Source organism: Nerophis ophidion, linkage group LG01, assembly GCF_033978795.1.
Source record: "Nerophis ophidion isolate RoL-2023_Sa linkage group LG01, RoL_Noph_v1.0, whole genome shotgun sequence".
NCBI lineage: Eukaryota > Metazoa > Chordata > Actinopteri > Syngnathiformes > Syngnathidae > Nerophis > Nerophis ophidion.
The window spans coordinates 58,507,352-58,526,703 of record NC_084611.1 but is presented as its reverse complement, the minus strand read 5'-3'; the positions used below and the strand labels follow the sequence as shown (position 1 = coordinate 58,526,703).

Sequence of the window (19,352 nt, the reverse complement as noted above, 5' to 3'; positions counted from 1 at the left end):
CAAAAATATGACTTATTTTATCTTTGTGAAAACATTGGACACAGTGTGTTGTCAAGCTTATGAGATGCGATGCAAGTGTAAGCCACTCTGACACTATTGTTCTTTTTTATTATTTTTATAAATGTCTAATGATAATGTCAATGAGGGATTTTTAATCGCTGCTATGCTGAAATTATAATTAATATTGATACTCTTTTTGCTAATATTCATTTTTGTTTCACTACTTTTGGTTTGTTCTGTGTCGTGTTTGTGTCTCCTCTCAATTGCTCAGTTTATTGCAGTTCTGAGTGTTGCTGGGTCAAGCTTGGTTTTGGAATTGGATTGCATTGTTATGGTATTGCTGTGTAGTGGTTTGTTGGATTGATTAAAAATAAATAAATAAATAGATAAAAATTTAAATTAAAACATTTTAAAAATCGATTTTTTAAAAATGAGAATCGATTCTGAATCGCACGACGTAAACGATTCAATTTGTATTCGAATCGATTTTTTCCCGCACCCCTAGTAATTATACCTAGTCACCAACAATACAAAGCTGAAACAAAATTTGTTTTTAGTATTTTTTTTAATAAAAAAAAAAAATCAATATGGCCCCTGCATAGTTCACATTTTCAGTACGCGGCCCTTGGTTGAAAATGTTTGGAGACCCCTGAACTAAAGTATCAAAAATATTGATATTTTTTGTTTGAGGATGAATAATAGAACACAAAGTTCTGGTATGGATATTTCAGTATCAAGTTGCACATCACTAGTAGTGGAACTGATACCATCCTTTCATCGATTTTCTACTGCTTATTCAATGCATTTTATTTTTCTATCCATCCATTTTTTACCGCTTGTCCTTTTGGGGTCGCTGGAACCTATCTCAGCTGCATTCGGGCGGTAGGCGGGGTACACCCTGGACAAGTCGTCACCTCATCACAGGGCCAACACAGATAGACAGACAACATTCACACTCACATTCACACACTAGGGACAATTTTAGTATTGCCAATCAACCTATCCCCAGGTGCATGTCTTTGGAAGTGGGAGGAAGCCGGAGTACCCGGAGGGAACCCATGCAGTTTTTAAATATTTAAAATAACAAAATGATGGAGCGTTATAATTTCCATCTCCATCCATCCATCTTCTTCCGCTTATCCGAGGTCGGGTCGCGGGGGCAGCAGCCTAAGTAGGGAAGCCCAGACTTTCCTCTCCCCAGCCACTTTGTCCAGCTCTTCCCGGGGAATCCCGAGGCGTTCCCAGGCCAGCCGGGAGACATAGTCTTCCCTACATGTTTTGGGTCTTCCCCGTGGCCTCCTACCGGTTGGATGTGCCCGAAACTCCTCCCTAGGGAGGCGTTCGGGTGGCATCCTGACCAGATGCCCAAACCACCTCATCTGGCTCCTCTCGATGTGGAGGAGCAGCGGCTTTACTTTGATTTCCTCCCTGATGGCAGAGCTTTTCCCCCTATCTCTAAGGGAAAGCCCCACAACCCGGCTCAGGAAACTAATTTTGGCCGCTGGTACCCGTGATCTTGACCTTTCCGTCATAACCCAAAGCTCATGACCATAGGTGAGGATGGGAACGTAGATCGACCGGTAAATTGAGAGCTTTGCCTTCCGGCTCAGCTCCTTCTTCACCACAACAGATCGATACAGCGTCCGCATTACTGAAGATCCCGCACTGATCCACCTGTTGATCACACGATCCACTCTTCCCTCACTCGTAAACAAGACTCCGAGGTACTTGAACTCCTCCACTTGGGGCAGGGTCTCCTCCCCAACCAGGAGATGGCACTTTACCCTTTTCCGGGCGAGAACCATGGACTCGGACTTGGAGATGCTGATTTCTCATCCCAGTCGCTTCACACTCAGCTGCGAACCAATCCAGTGAGAGCTGAAGATCCTGGCCATATGAAGCTATCAGAACCCAATGATCATTAAAAAAAGCAGAGACCTAATTCTGCAGCCACCAAACTGGATCTCATTAACGCCTTGACTGCACCTAGAAATTCTGTCCATAAAAGTTATGAATAGAATCGGTGACAACTTATAATTTATAATTAATTATAATTATAAACAATTATAATCAGCAGAAAAACACCAGACGGCATTGTAACAGTATCAACGAAATATTTAAACAAGTTCATTATTGTCTTTTATTTCATACAATAGTCCTCGTGTGTACAAGGACTTGTTTTCCCTGAATTTTAAAACATAGACAAAAAAACTGATTTTGTAAAAAAATCAACAGATTGCCTGGCACACGACAGACAACAACGAAGCACCGCAGTTGTATCTGATGTTGTGATTTTACCTTCTCTCTACACCAGGGATCTCAAACTCAATTTACCTGGGGGCCACTGGATGCAGAGTCTGGGTGAGGCTGGGCCGCAAGAAAATATTTCTTTAGAAAAATGTTGCATACTCCTCAGCATGTCTAGTTGTATAATGACGTTTCAAATTGTATCCCTCGTGCACCGCAACTTTCTCTGTGCAAATAAGATATGTCGGGGTGCCCCTGTGCTCAACAAAGGAATATTGCATCTCCCACTTTTCCTGGAATGGTCTTTGCACATTACTAACCCTTCTCTTCACTGCAGGGTTTGAAAAAGACATGTTTGGGGTTGTGGAATATATTTGTTTTTAGCCGACACACAGAGAATAATGTTATTTCCGCAATGTGTGTCGTTCCGCTTTTCCTCCCTACAGCAACACGGGGGTCAGTGGATAATAGCCGGGAAAGTACCGGGATAGCGAGCGCAAAAAAGTGACGGCTCCCAGAGAATTATCCTGGCTTCATATAGAAATATATGTAGTGTCCATCGTGTGAGGCAATGCAAATTAAACAAATAAACAAAAAAATAACTGTTTGAATTGGTCCAGGTTATTAATGACGGACAGGTGTCGCGGTGTGACTGCAGCCAGGCATGTAAGAAAACCCTTGTCTCCATGGCAACGTCTCTGTCGCTTTCACTCATTTGCCGCTTTTCCACCAACGCAGGAGTAGGCAACCCAGAACATTGGAAGAGCCATTTTGCCAAATGGCTTCCGGGGCACACTTTTGACACCCTTGCTATAGATATTAGAACATAAAATCTGATAAATATATGGGTAAAAAGCAGGGCCTGGAGATGCATGCGCGTTTATCGTAACTCTCTCGCTCTCTCTGTCTCTGCCCCTCCCTCACGAATGCTGTTGCGTGCACAATTTGTTTTGTTTTTAACCCTTTCTTAACCCTGAACGTACATTGAAAATACACGCTACCCTAACTTAAAATGCCGGACATTTCAGGCATTTAAGAAACTCCACCCAGACAGCCCCGCAAAAGAGGACATGTCCGGTGAAAAGAGGAGGTATGGTCAGTCTAATTTAGCCCGGTCGCTACTAGCATGCCGTGTGTTGTGCCTCGGTGTGCATTGTTTACACAATGTGCGGTACGCTATTTAATACAAACCCCGTTTCCATATGAGTTGGGAAATTGTGTTAGATGTAAATATAAACGGAATACAATGATTTGCACATCCTTTTCAACCCATATTCATTTGAATATGCTACAAAGACAACATATTTGATGTTCAAATTGATAAAAAAAAATGTTTTTTGCAAAAAATCATTAACATTAGAATTTGATGCCTGCAACACGTGACAAAGAAGTCGGGAAAGGTGGCAATAAATACTGATAAAGTTGAGGAATGCTCATCAAACACTTATATGGAACATCCCAAAGGTGTGCAGGCTAATTGGGAACAGTTGGGTGCCATGATTGGGTATAAAAGCAGCTTCCATGAAATGCTAAGTAATTCACAAACGAGGATGGGGTGAGGGTCACCACTTTGTAAGGAAATTGTCGAACAGTTTTAGAACAACATTTCTCAACGAGCTATTGCAAGGAATTTAGGGATTTTACCATCTAAGGTCCTTAAAATTATCAAAAGGTTCAGAGAATCTGAGGCAATCACTGCACGTAAGTGATGATATTACGGACTTTTGATCCTTCAGGCGGTACTGCATCAAAAACCGACATCAATGTGTAAAGGATATAACCACATGGGTTCAATAACACTTCATAAAACCACTGTCAGTAATTACAGTTGGTCGCTACATCTGTAAGTGCAAGTTAAAACTCTACTATGCAAAGCCAAACCCATTTATCAACAATATCCTGAAACGCCGCCGGCTTAGTTGGGCCCGAGCTCACCTAAGATGGACTGATGCAAAGTGGAAAAGTGTTCTGTGATATGACAAGTCCACATTTCAAATTATATTTGGAAACAGAGGATGTAGTCTCCTCCGGAACAAAGAGGGAAATAACCATTGGGATTGTTATAGGCGCAAAGTTCAAAAGCCAGCATCTGTGATGGTATGGGGGTGTATTAGTGCCCAAGGCATGGGTAACTTACACATCTGTGAAGGCACCGATAATGCTGAAAGGTCCATACAGGTTTTGGAGCAACATATGTTGTCATCCAAGCAACTTTATCCTGGATGCCCCTGCTTATTTCAGCAAGACAAGTGATGCAACAGCATGGCTTTGTAAAAAAAGGACCGCCTGCAGTCCAGACCTGTCTCCCATCAAAAATGTGTGGTGCATTATGAAGCGTAAAATACGACAGCGGAGACCCCGGACTGTTGAACGACTGAAGCTCTACATAAAACAAGAATGGGAAAGAATTCCACTTTCAAACCTTCAACAATTAGTTTCCTCAGTTCCCAAACGTTTATTGAGTGTTGTTAAAAGAAAAGGTGATGTAACACAGTGGTGAACATGCCTTTTCCCAACTACTTTGGCACGTGTTGCAGCCATGAAATTCTAAGCTAATTATTATTGGCAAAAAAAAAAAAGTTTATGAGTTTAGACATCAAATATCTTGTCTTTGTAGTGCCTTCAATTGAATGTGGATTGAAAAGAATTTGCAAATCATTGTATTCCGTTTATATTTACATCTACCACAATTTCCCAACTCTTATGGAAACGGGGTTTGTATGTCCGTGTGGAAACTCATTCGATACACCTCCGAACCGAACCGAAACCCCCGTACCGAAACGGTTCAATACAAATACACGTACCGTTACACCCCTAATATATATACATGTATATATGTATTGTGTCAATTACAACTACAAAACCCAAAATCAGTAAAGTTGGCGCGTTGTGTAAATCGTAAATAAAAACAAAATACAATGATTTGCTCATCCTTTTTAACCTATATACAATTGAATATACTGAAAAGACAAGATACTTAAAGGCCTACTGAAATGAAGTTTTCTTATTTAATCGGGGATAGCAAGTCCATTCTATGTGTCATACTTGATCATTTGTGAAGGTGCCATTAATGCTAAAAGGTACAAACAGGTTTTGGAGCAACATATGTTGCCATCCAAGCAACGTTTTGTTGGACGCCCCTGCTTATTTCAGAAAGACAATGCCAAGCTACGTGTTACAACAGTGTGACTTCATAGTAAAAGAGTGTGGATACTAGACTGTCCTGCCTGTAGTCCAGACCTGTCTCCCATTGAAAATGTGTGGCGCAATATGAAGCCTAAAATACCACAACGGAGATCCCGGACTGTTGAACAACTTAAGCTACACATCAAGCAAGAATGGGAACGAATTCCACCTGAAAAGCTTCAAAAATTGGTCTCCTCACTTCAATCAATCAATCAATCAATGTTTACTTATATAGCCCTAAATCACTAGTGTCTCAAAGGGCTGCACAAACCACTACGACATCATCGGTAGGCCCACATAAGGGCAAGGAAAACTCACACCCAGTGGGACGTCGGTGACAATGATGACTATGAGAACCTTGGAGAGGAGGAAAGCAATGGATGTCGAGCGGGTCTAACATGATACTGTGAAAGTTCAATCCATAATGGATCCAACACAGTCGCAAGAGTCCAGTCCAAAGCGGATCCAACACAGCAGCGAGAGTCCCGTTCACAGCGGAGCCAGCAGGAAAACATCCCAAGCGGAGGCGGATCAGCAGCGCAGAAATGTCCCCAGCCGATACACAGGCGAGCAGTACATGGCCACCGGATCGGACCGGACCCCCTCCACAAGGGAGAGTGGGACATAGGAGAAAAAGAAAAGAAACGGCAGATCAACTGGTCTAAGAAGGGAGTCTATTTAAAGGCTAGAGTATACAAATGAGTTTTAAGGTGAGCCTTAAATGTTTCTACTGAGGTGGCATCTCGAACTTTTACCGGGAGGGCATTCCAGAGTACTGGAGCCCGAAATGAAAACGTTCTATAGCCCACAGACTTTTTTTGGGCTTTGGGAATCACTAATAAGCCGGAGTCCTTTGAACGCAGATTTCTTGCCGGGACATATGGTACAATACAATCGGCAAGATAGGATGGAGCTAGACCGTGTAGTATTTTATACGTAAGTAGTAAAACCTTAAAGTCACATCTTAAGTGCACAGGAAGCCAGTGCAGGTGAGCCAGTACAGGCGTAATGTGATCAAACTTTCTTGTTCTTGTCAAAAGTCTAGCAGCCGCATTTTGTACCAACTGTAATCTTTTAATGCTAGACATGGGGAGACCCGAAAATAATACGTTACAGTAATCGAGACGAGACGTAACAAACGCATGGATAATGATCTTATTTCTCAAATGTTTACTGAGTGTTGTTAAAAGGAAAGGCCATGTAACACAGCGGTAAAAACGCCACGTTGCCAACTTTTTTGCAATGTGTTGCAGCCATTAAATTATAAGATAATGATTATTTGCAAAAATAAATCAAGTTTGTCAGTTTGAATATTAAATATCTTGTCTTTGCAGTCTATTCAATTAAATATAAGTTGAACAGGATTTGCAAATAGTTGTATTCTGTTTTTATTTACGGCTTACACAACGTGCCAAATTTACAGGTTTTAGGTTTTGTGCATGCACATGCGTCATTGCCACATATGCACAATGCTCAGTGATTTCCATCCAATCACCAGCTAAGATACGTTCACGGCTTCACATACAGTAAAAAATTATGGAAGTATTTTCAAAAATTCACAGTTCCTCCTCAGCCGCAGGTTGTCAACCTCTAGACTCAGCCTTTAAGAGGGAAGTGAAATCCCTTATTTTTGTCCGTGTTGACGAAACCAATTGAGAAGTTGAGCGAATAATAGCAGTGTCAGTCAACCTGACGTGCTCCTCATGTCAGATATGCTATCACTTAATTCTATCTTCAGACCGACATACTTACCTTGTGAAGCTGCAGACTCTTTTACTGTTTCCTGCTGTAAAGATAATTGCACATCTCGAAAGGAATGGGAACACGATGGTTTGGGGCGAGGACTTTATTGTTTGGAGTCATGCACACGCCAACACGTTTAACAACCTTTAGAAATCAGAGCTTGTCTTCCTGCAGCTGATTGACATGTTATGCAGCGTACGCGCCGCCATATTTACTGTACATCGACGGAATGCTGCTGTCCGGGTCAGGGAGGAGTTTCCAAGAAATAGAGTCACATAGAGTAGTAGGGAAACTTTTACATTAAAATAATGTGACTTAAGTAAAAGTAAATAGTAGTCATCCAGATGAGTATTCAGTCAAGTACTGAGTAATGTTATTAGGTGCTATTTTTTAATGGTACTTGCACTACAACTGTAGTTAGTGCGTGCTTGTTTGCGAGTTTGTGTGTGTGTGTGAGAGTGAAGTGAAGGGAATTATATTTATATAGCGCTTTTTCCCTAGTGACTCAAAGCGCTTTACATTGTGAAACCCAATACCTAAGTTACATTTAAATCTGTGTAGGTGACACTGGGAGCAGGTAGGTAAAGTGTCTTGCCCAGGGACACAACAGCAGTGAGTAGGATGGCGGTAGCGGGGATCGAACCTGGAACCCTCAAGTTGCTGGCACGGTCACTCTACCAACCGAGCTATACCGAGAGAAACAGAAAGACCATACGATCGTATCACGAAAGCTGTACACCTTTACTATCACTTATTATGTTTTAACAGGGCTAGTGTTAGAATATATGCAGCTAAAACATGTTTTGTCAAGTTGCAAGTTGAATTTTTGTAGGCTGAAATGTGAACATTTCTACTGACAGACGATGGTTACATAAATTATATTTTCTTTAATACTTTGTAAACAATTGACATTGCCTCGTCTGACGTCATGTCACTTCTTACAGCGTGTAGTTTGAGTGTGGTCATGTGACTGCCAGGCTCCACTTGATTTGAGAAATGAAGGTCAAATCTTCCAACAACTCACGTTTCGACTCTGATTGTGGAGATGATTCCATTCAGAATCAATTTTTATTTCAACGAAGTTCTAAATTCAAACTGATTCTTGAAATATGTAATCCATCCATTTTCTACCGCTTATTCCCTTTGGGGTCGCGGGGGGCGCTGGTACCTATCCCAGCTACTATCGGGCGGAAGGTGGGGTACATCCAGAACAAGTCGCCACCTCATCGCGCAGGCAATATGTTATTTGGGATCAAAATGATACATATATATATATATGTGTATATATATACACATATATATATACATATATATGAGTATATATATACATACATACACATATATATATATATATATTATATACATACATACACATATATATATATATATATATATATATATATATATATATATATATATATATATATATATATATATATACATATATATATATATATATATATAGACAAACTTTATTGATCCTCAAGGGAAATTGTTCCATACCATAGCAACTTTATTTATAAAGCCCTTTAAAAAAAAATCACAGTTGAAGAACAAAGGGCCGTACACCACAAAGAAATACAGGCAAAGGACACACTAAAAAATAACATTTAAAACAGAGGTAAACTACGGACTGAAAAAGCAAATACAAATTCTCTTAAGAACAATTTGTTAGATAAAAAGCAGTTAAAAAGTTCAAACAGTTACAAAGGATGGAAAGGGTATTTTGTATTTATTTATTTATTTGTATTATTATGATTATTTTTAAATCAACTTGAAAATCACAAGATACACGTACAATTAGTTGGAAAGGATAATGCAGGTATAAAGTACACTAAAATGTACCATAGTAGCAATATAACATATATGTAATATGTACATTGTATACAGTTTATCATATACAGGTGCTCGTATATCATGAAAAAGTTGATTTATTTCAGTAATTATATTCAGAATGTGAAACTTACATATTATATCAATTCATTACACACATAGTGATAAATTTGAAATGTTTATTTCTTTAAATTTTGATGATTAGTACTGACAATTACTGAAAATCCCAAATTCAGTATCTCAGAAAATTAGAATATTAGATACGACTAGTACCAAAAAATATTTTTTAGAAATGTGGGCCAACTGAAAAGTATGAACATGGAAAGTTTCAGCATGTACGGCAATCAATACTTAGTTGCAGTTCCTTTTGCCTGAATTGCTGCAGCAATACGGCGTGCCATGGAGTCGACCAGTCTGTTGCACTCCTCAGGTGTTATGAGAGTCCAGCTTGCTTTAATATTGGCCTTCAGCTCTTCAGCATTGTTGGCTCTGGCATCTGGCATCTTCCGCTTCACAATACCCCATAGCTTTTCTATGGGGATAAGGTCAGGTGAGTTTGCAGGCCAATCAAGAACAGGGATACCATGGTCCTTAAACCAGGTACTGGTAGATTTGGCACTGTGTGCAGGTGCCAAGTCATGTTGGAAAATGAAATCTTCACCTCCATAAAATTGGTCCGCGGCAGGCAGCATAAAGTGTTCTAAAACTTCCTGGTAGACTGCTATATTGACCCTAGACCTCAGGAAACACAGTGGACCAACACCAGAGGATGACATGGCACCCCAGACCATTACCCATTGTGGAAATTTGACATTGGACTTCAGGCAACGTGGATTCTGTGCCTCTCCTGTCTTCCTCCAGACTCTGGGACCTTGATTTCCAAAGGAGATACAAAATCTACTTTCATCTGAAAACATAACTTTGGACCACTCAGCAGCAGTCCAGTCCTTTTTGTCTTGAGCCCAGGCGAGACGCTTTTGACGTTGTCTCTTATTCAAGAGTGGCTTTACACAAGGAATACGACAGCTGAAGCCCATATCTTGCATACGTCGGTGCGTGGTGGTTCTTGAAGCACTGACTCCAGCTGCAGTCCACTCTTTGTGGATCTCCCTCACATTTTTGAATCGGTTTTGTTTGACAATCCTCTCCAGGGCGCGGTTATCCCTCTTGCTTGTACACTTTTTTCCACCACATCTTTGTCTTCCCTTCACCTCTCTATTAATGTGCTTGGACACAGAGCTCTGGGAACATCCAACCTCTTTGGCAATGACCTTTTGTGTCTTGCCCTCCTTCTTTAAAGTATCAATGGTCATCTTTTGGACAGTTGTCAAGTCAGCAGTCTTCCCCATGATTGTGTGTCGTACAGAATCAAAACGAGAGACCATTTAAAGGCTTTTCCAGGTGTTTTGAGTTAGTTAGCTAATTAGAGTGTGGCACCAGGTGTCTTCAATATCTGACCTTTTCACCATATTCTAATTTTCTGAGATGTTGAATTTAGGGTTTTCATTGGTTGTTAGCTATAATCATCTCCTTTTTGGCAAAAAACACTTGAAATGTATCAGTCTGTTTGGAATGAATGTATACATTCTACAAGTTTGACTTTCTAAATGGAATTAATGAAATAAACCAACTTTTTCATGATATTCTAATAATATGACCAGTACCTGTATACTGATATATTATATCATTATTTTATATTATATTTTTATAAAATATATACAGTATATAAAAAAATCCAATTACCATGTACAATATTACATTATATGTAACAGATGCAGCAAAATAATTAAATTATATTAAATAAAAATAATAAATATATATATATATATACACAGGCCAATAGTTTGGACACACCGTTTCATTTCAATGTGTTTTCTTTATTTTCATGACTATTTACATTGTAGATTGTCACTGAAGGCATCAAAACTATGACACCTGTGAAGTGCAAACCATTTCAGGTGACTACCTCTTGAAGCTCATCGAGAGAATGCCGAGAGTGTGTGAAAAAGTAATCAGAGCAAAGGGTGGCTATTTTGAAAATACTAGAATATGTTTTCAGTTTTCTCACCTTTTTTTGTTAAGTACATAACTCCGCGTGTGTTTATTTATAGTTTTGATGCCTTCAGTGACAATCTCCAATTGTCATGAAAATAAAGGAAATGAGAAGGTGTGTCCAAACTTTTGGCTTGCACTGTATATATATATATATATATATATATATATATATATTCTGTTTGTTTTTAGTATGAATCAAATTGAATCAGTATAACCCCGCCTTCCGTCCGAATGCAGCTGAGATAGGCTCCAGCGACCCCAAACGGGACAAGCGGTAGAAAATGGATGGATGGATAAATAAGAATCACAATTCCCATTAAGATATTTATTTTTGACTGCTGGAACAGAATCATATGAAGCAGAATAATGTGACTGTGCCTGCTGAAAAAGTCTCTAACAAGTCAACACAATTATGCAAGCAGTAATCAATAGATTATAAATAAATATAATGAAGATATAAATAAATTAAGCGATCAGAGTTAAGCTCAAAGGTAACGGAGTAACAGGAGCCGTTCCTCCTCACAAATATATTCAGGTAAATGTGAATAGAATGTTGCATTAAACTACTTTGACAAGTACAGTTTATCCAAAAAGTGACTTGATTCTTGTAAACGAGTAAATCTAGCCAGTTACTTCCCGCCTTTGCGAAGGCAATGTCGTCATGCAGGTGAGTGACTCTCATTCTCAGACTGCAACCGGTGCCTCCGGTGTGTTTAAGGCCAAGTGTTTTACGGGGTTGCTTTCGCCTGAAGCTTGCTGTCGTAAATCAAGCGTGATTCACCAAAACAGGTTCTGCTGTCTGCCAGGTTCCATCTCATCTCAACAAGCCACAGAGATGTACAAATAGACTTTGGCCCGCAGCCATACCTCCCTGCTATTTCTTCCTCTACCAACTGCAACCCTGTCAACAGCTCTGCTCCCTCCCCAACATTTATCTCCACTGCCTCTGAGGATGTTGTTGTCTCTGAGCTGGTCTTTGACTGTCCTCCATGGGAAGTACCTGGCAGCGGATGCACCAACAGGCCTCTGTCTGGACATGTCTACCCCTTCTCTTCTGTCTGCACGCTGTTAGAGTTGTCATATCCGTGGTGGGGGAAGGAGGTACGGGGGGGTTGTTATACAAATGTGTTTAAAGAGGATTTGGTGCGCATGGTTGGGAAATGATCTCATTGCACATGGTCTTGTGAAGTCACTGCATGTAACAAAGAAAGAATGATTTGTCTTGTTTGCTGTCTGCAGGATTTTATAGCTGCCTCCCTGCCGTGTGGTAATCATCGGGACATTGCAGAAGATACTCAACAACAACTTGAGAACGTTGCACCTGCAAGCTCAGATGGCCCATCACTATGAGTCCTGGTTAAGAACAGCACCATCTAGTGGCAACTCCGAAGACATCAACAACATCCCTTCGTGGTGGGATCTCCAGAGGGAGGTTCACTCAGGGAACTGGATTGACCTCCACACAGGGCAAGGTTTAGGTTTTCCTTCTGTGAGTCCAGGGAGCTCCATGGGTCTGCAGTCCTCTTTAGCATCCTACGGTTCCGACCCACAGCTCTGCTCCTTGCCTCTGACTCAGCATGTACCGCCATCGCACTCGCCTCACTTCTTCCCTCAGGACGGCTTCAAGATGGAGCCTCTGCCTGCTGAAATCCTGCAACAGGAGCCGCTCCCCCTGGAGGAGCCACAGGAGAATGTTGGGTTGGCTCGCCCAAAGTCCCAGCGACGCGCTTCCAGAGGCGGCGGAACGGCGGCCTGTCGCTGCCCTAACTGCGTTCATGCGGAGCAACTGGGTCAGAGCGCCGACGACAGCCGGAGGAAACACATGCACAACTGCCACATCCCCGGCTGTGGCAAAGCCTACGCCAAGACCTCCCATCTCAAGGCTCACCTACGCTGGCACAGCGGGGACAGGCCCTTCGTCTGCAACTGGCTCTTTTGCGGCAAGCGGTTCACTCGTTCCGATGAACTGCAGCGCCACCTGCAGACGCACACCGGCGCCAAGAAGTTCAGCTGCATGCTGTGCCCTCGAGTGTTCATGCGCAACGATCACCTGGCCAAGCACATGCGTACGCACGATTCCACGGCCGGGCGCGGTGAGGAGAGGGTGAACGGAGAGGAAAAGGTGTTTGATTCCTCCAAACCCCCTCAGTCATCTTCAAACATGTCCATGCCTGACACCTCAGAGTCTTCCCTTAAGTTGAAGTGTAAGACAGAGTCCTCGGTCTCCAGTGGAACTGGACAGTGAACATAATTTCACAACCACCGTCAAGATTTTAAAAGGTTTGTCTGTTGCACTTTGTGTCATACAACTTGTACAATGGAGTGTTTTAGGTTAAAAAGCTACTTGGAACGGAACGTGCTCTGCAAAATGATTTACATTGAGCGAACCACAAACCGATAAATCAGAAAGGCTCTCAGTAGAGCTCAGACCTCTGCTGAGGTGAGTTTTTATTTTGGTCCACCTGTATGTTTGCAGGCCTGCTTTATAGAGGGTGATGTAAGTGTCAGAACCGCAGGGAAGTTTTCATCATGATGCTCTAAAAAAATCAGAGTTTCTCTTGTCAATGAGGAATAACAAACAAGGATGGGAATTTGCATGATAGTAGGTCTCCGCTATTTTTTATTCGTATTCCAAGAACTCCCGACAAAGGCAAAAAAACCTGCTAATAATTATGAAAAAGCTCTAGAGAGCCTCTTGTTTATACATGAAACCAGGGGTCTCCAACAGGCAGCAGATTTTGAGTACTTGCCAAAACTCTTTGCTATTTTTAAACGAGCTCTGTTGAGTCTATTTAATGACAAAACTAAAGTTGTCAGATGAATATTTGTTTTATGTATAATTATTTTGTTTTTAATCTCACTTAAAAATTGATGGCATGGTCGATCAAAAGATTGACGTATATGACAAAAAAGGTGGCTTTGTAAACTCATTTAAGTGTGACTTGAAAGTACCGTATTTTTCAGACTACAAGGCGCTCTTAAAATCCTTTCATTTTCTCAAAACTCGACAGCGCGCCTTATAACCCGGGGCGACTAATGTACGGCATCATTCTGGTTGTGCTTACCAACCTCGAAGCAATTTTATTTGGTACATGGTGAAATAATAAGTGTGATCAGTAGATGGCAGTCATACGTAGGAGATACGTGTAGGCTGCAAGATGACGCCAGTAACCAACACCAAAACTTTAAATGTTCTATTGAGAATATAGAACAGGGGTCGGGAACCTTTTTGGTTGAGAGAGCCAAGAAGCCAAATATTTAAAAATGTATTTACATAAGAGCCATATAATTTCTTTTTAACACTGAACACAACTAAAAGCTTGCATTTTTAAGTAAGACCAACATTTCTAAAGTATAATAAGTCTCTTATTATTCGTAATAACATTGTTGTTCTGAAGCTAACTGTGGAGCGGTTGTGGCCTGTTGGTCTGCAGCGAAGCGGGGTGTTGCCAGGATCGGTCTCGAAATCAGCGACAGGTGCGTAAATGGCCCACCTGAGCCTTGTTATCTTATCACCTGTCGCTCGGTTTATAAGCAGCAGCCAGGAGGAGAGAATGGATTAGGGCTGGAGCCAGAGTGCGAGCGAGAATGAAGGAGAAAAAGACAATTGCTGGAAAGCAACTGAGAGACTTAATGAAAAATAAAACAATATTGTAACCCTGAAACAGGCTCTCATGTCGGTGCTTGGTGGTCTGAAGAACCCCCGGGATGGATCGTCCCACACTCACCAATAATAGATAAATCACTTCTTACCATTAACACAACTTCTTGAACATAAAAAAGCATGAGAATATTTTATATGTTGAACGTTATTTTTAACACTGTGATTACAAGTGGAATTATTCATTATTTATCTTGTCAGGTAATATCAGCTCAGATTTATCCGAGAGCCAGATGCAGTCAACAAAGAGCCACATCTGGCTCGCGAGCCATAGGTTCACTACCCCTGATATAGAACATAACACAAGGCGCTCAAAAAACTGTCAAAATGTTTTTAGTACGACTTTGGTAAGCTATGAAGCCGCACCACTTGATGGATTGTCGGCGCTTTAAACATACAAATATTATTATGGTGCGTGTATAAGAACCGCAAAATGGACGTTCTGTTTTGCAATATTATGCAAAACCAACTTTTCTTACCTTCTGTTACCTGCTGATGTGTATTTGGGATCTGCATAATTCCTGAAATTGCACACAAGTCCACCATTGTAGTCCGTGCCGACACCGTACTCATAAGTTTCTTCTTTTTCTCTATCTTCTTATGTGGCATTCATCTTCCGCTGTTGACATTCCTCATATAAAGTAGCGTAAAGTTCTTACTTATATATGTCAGTAGACTACCTATAAAAGTGCTACAAACTGTAGTGTGTTTACATAATTCACCCACGGAACTTTAGTTATGAGAGGCTTCCGGTCGGATGTTTTTTCACGGGACATATTTCCTGGGTTAATTTGCATTATTTAGCCACGGAATAGATGATTAATACATCCATTTTACTCCTCTGTTATTGATTTAAGTAAAATCTGAATGTCATTAAAACAGTTAGCTACATCTTTTGACCCTTCTTCCACTCTCGTCCTTGCACGCTACACCGCGACAACAAAGATGATGGGGAGAAGAAGCTGTCGAAGGCAAGCCACGTAAATAAGACCGCCCACAAAACGGCGCATCCTGAAGAGACGCTGAGAAAGCTTCTTAAAGATGATCTGTAAAACATAATCTATACAACAATTTGACCAAAGAGGGGTGTTGGGGGCGTGGTTAAGAGGGGAGGAGTATATTTACAGCTACAATTCACCAACTTGAGTATTTCATATATATTTCATATATATATAGATATATAAATATATATAACTATATATATATATATATATATATATATATATATATATATATATATATATATATATATATATGTAGGTGTGGGAAAAATCACAAGACTACTTCATCTCTACAGAACTGTTTCACGAGGGGTTCCCTCAATCATCAGGAGATTTTTATATATATATATATATATATATATATATATATATATATATATATATATATATATATATATATGTATGAAATACTTGACTTTCAGTGAATTCTAGCCATATATACTGTATTTATTTTATTATATGTATAGATATCTCAGCTACAATCGGGCGGAAGGCAGCGTACACCCTGGACAAGTCACCACCTCATCACAGGGCCAACACAGATAGACAAGACAACATTCACACTCACATTCACACCAGCGCCCCCCGCAACCCCAAAGGGACTAAGCGGTAGAATATGGATGGATATATATAAATAAAATAAATAGTTGAATTTCTGACAGCACCTATCAAATACACAGTAATAAAAACACAGTTGTTCTACTAACTGTACTGTGCGTGCTGGTTTTCTAAAAAAAAAAAAACACTTACCTTTCACTATTTGAGTAACCTTTGTTCTGCCATGGGCTTCACGGTGGCAGAGGGGTTAGTGCATCTGCCTCACAATACGAAGGTCCTGCAGTCCTGGGTTCAAATCCAGGCTCGGGATCTTTCTGTGTGGAGTTTGCATGTTCTCCCCGTGAATGCGTGGGTTCCCTCCGGGTACTCCGGCTTCCTCCCACCTCCAAAGACATGCACCTGGGGATAGGTTGATTGGCAACACTAAACATTGGCCCTAGTGTGTGAATGTGAGTGTGAGTGTTGTCTGTTTATCTGTGTTGGCCCTGCGACGAGGTGGCGACTTGTCCAGGGTGTACACCGCCTTCCGCCCGATTGTAGCTGAGATAGGCGCCAGTGCCCCCCGCGACCCCGAAAGGGAATAAGCGGTAGAAAATGGATGGATGGAAATGGATTGTTCTGCCATTTGCGTACCGGCGAGCGATCTCCGAATCCGGGAACATATCCTTCACGGATTTGTTGTAGACATCCGCAAAGGAGAACGGGATGTTGCTTCCAGCTATCAGCATAGCCATCTTTGTCTCAGTAAAAGTTACACCATCGGGTCTCCATTTTGCGAGGTGGGCCATAATACCGGGTTGTGAGCGATGCTGCGCTGAGGACGCTTTGTGCTTCGCTGACCGTTCATGACTGAGTATGTCCGTTCGGCCACCGTGTTCAATGGAGAAGTCTGTTCTACAAAATTTACAGGCAACATACCCCTTTCCCTTCGAACTCTCCTGGATAAACTGAAATTCTTGTTTCCATTCGTTTTGGAACTTGCAAGCGAATTTCTTTATTTTGCTCGTCGACGGCGTCACCATGGCTGTAACTTTCTCGTACTTCTGCTTCGTCTCCTTGTGTGTGCAGTTTTTTATTAAAATCCATAGATGTTGTAACGTGATTGGGCAGGCAAGCTGTTTATATAGTGGGAAAGCGGACGTAAAAACAGGATGTGTCCACTCAGGTCCGCATGGAGCTGGAAGGGGGCATGGCCTCCAGCTCTGGCTGAATTTCGGGAGAAAATTTCTTCCGGGGGGTGTTCGGGAGAAGCGCTGAATTTCGGGAGTCTCCCGGAAAATCCGGGAGGGTTGGCAAGTATGGTGACATCATTCTGTTCTAGACACGTCAATGACAATATTCCTCTGATTATATATCGATCGCTGTGTTCTAAGACAATGTGATTGATATGTGATAATTGCGAAGACGGCAATACGTTTATAGAAGTCCAGATTGGAGTATGTGGTCCCTAATGTTGAAATACATTATTGTGTCCTTTGAGATAGGTTGATTGGCAACACTATATTGGCTCTAGTGTGGGAATGTTGTCTATCTGTGATGGCCTTGCGATGAGGTGGCGACCTGGCCAAAGATGTATCCCCTCCCTTCCGCTCGAGTGCACCTAGGATAGACTCCAGCTACCCCAGCGACCCTGTGAGGGACAAGCAGTAAAAAATGGATAGATGGATGGTGTTTATGTTAGCATTTAGACCAGCAAGCAAGCGCTAGTTGGTCCTTGAGGGTTATTAAAGTGCGGTTATCTATCAGTTTTATGGTCAGTTTAATTTTAAACGCTGATGTATTGTTACATCCCTATTTCAAATACAAATCTTGGCCACATTTGAACTTTCTGTCATTACATGATGCCTTTTAGCTCAATTTTTCTTTTATTTATTTTTTTCGTGTTGGTACTGCATCCATGAAAAAAAAGCCAGATTCCGTGCACATGTCCTATTGACCAGCGAGAGGTTAACTTAGCACATGACGGAAGCCTGTCCCCTGATTTTATTTAGCACTGTGGTTAGTCACTGGTTCTGCTAGACTAAGAAGACGAGCACTTTCTGTTGAGAATACAAAATCTAATTATTTAATCACATTTAACAAGATATTGTGACATGTTTTGACAAAATTCTTCAAAATAGCATTAAAACAGTGACTGTACTGTTTGAGTGGAACTAAAGTTAAATTCTGTGTTCAAACGTTTGCAATTTCACTCTATAGTGTATTTTTTTTTAAAGCAAATTATATGTGCTTTTGCCCTAAATATTGCCTAAAAACGGCTAAATGGAAGAAAAATCGCAATAATACAATTGGATTCTCGATGAGACCAAACCAATAAGAACCTGTTCAGTGTCTTGGCCACTGATTGGCTCCTCAGGAAGCCTCAGTATGCTGGATGTTACAAGTGTAAAGGGGACTGTGTTGTCCTAAAGTCAATTGTTAATATTCTTTACATAATTACTTGATCATATTTTTGTATTAGTGACTGCAATTGTTTAATTTGGAGCTAAATTTGTTTATATTTATTGTACGCTATAATCGGTAAACAGCAGTCAAATGATGTGACTTCCGCTAAATTACTTCCTGTTGGTTGACTTCCGGTATTCATTCGAAAGCAAGTCATACATGTTGCGGTCTTCTATGGTAATTTCTGTTGCCATCTACAAAAAGCGGCAAAGAAGCAATGCCGTGAGTTGTCTTTAATAAGTTAACAACATGTAAGACACGTTAAAAAAAAAGTGTAATAGCACCGATATGTTGAGTATAATTGTCGAATTGGATACAATGTGTTCAAGTCATTCAGGCAGACGGGAGTCTCCCTCTGCTGGACAATTTGGGACATTAACGTTACATTTTCATTTGTCATTGTAGAAAAGTGTGTTTGTGTATCTTTGTTCTTTTCAGTTTTTCACCATCTTGTCCATGAAGAATTGTCAAAAGTAAATGGTCAAGCTTACAACGACGTTCTCTTCATTGACTCCGGTTTGGCTTGGTGTTGAGTTGGCGTTTTTACACGTCTCACAAGAATACTAAAAGGACTATGTAGGTGTGGCTTCATGTCTAGAGGGTTATCACGATATAAATATGTG

General features: G+C 40.9%; 1 protein-coding gene across 2 annotated transcripts in view; it reads left to right on the top strand.

Annotated features, from left to right (window-relative positions):
- The window catches only part of LOC133557598 (transcription factor Sp6-like), a 31,945-nt gene extending 16,329 nt beyond the window's left edge, over positions 1–15,616 (top strand). Inside the window, exons 1-2 of one of the 2 annotated variants that reach the window (XM_061908174.1) lie at positions 11,976–12,165; positions 12,304–15,616. In XM_061908174.1, the coding sequence (XP_061764158.1) occupies positions 12,398–13,309 (912 nt within the window). In that variant the 5' untranslated portion in view covers positions 11,976–12,165; positions 12,304–12,397 and the 3' untranslated portion in view covers positions 13,310–15,616. Of the gene's footprint in view, positions 1–11,975; positions 12,166–12,303 lie in introns of those variants that run through there. The other variant, XM_061908183.1, reaches the window with a different exon arrangement.
- The last annotated feature ends 3,736 nt before the right edge of the window (positions 15,617–19,352 follow it).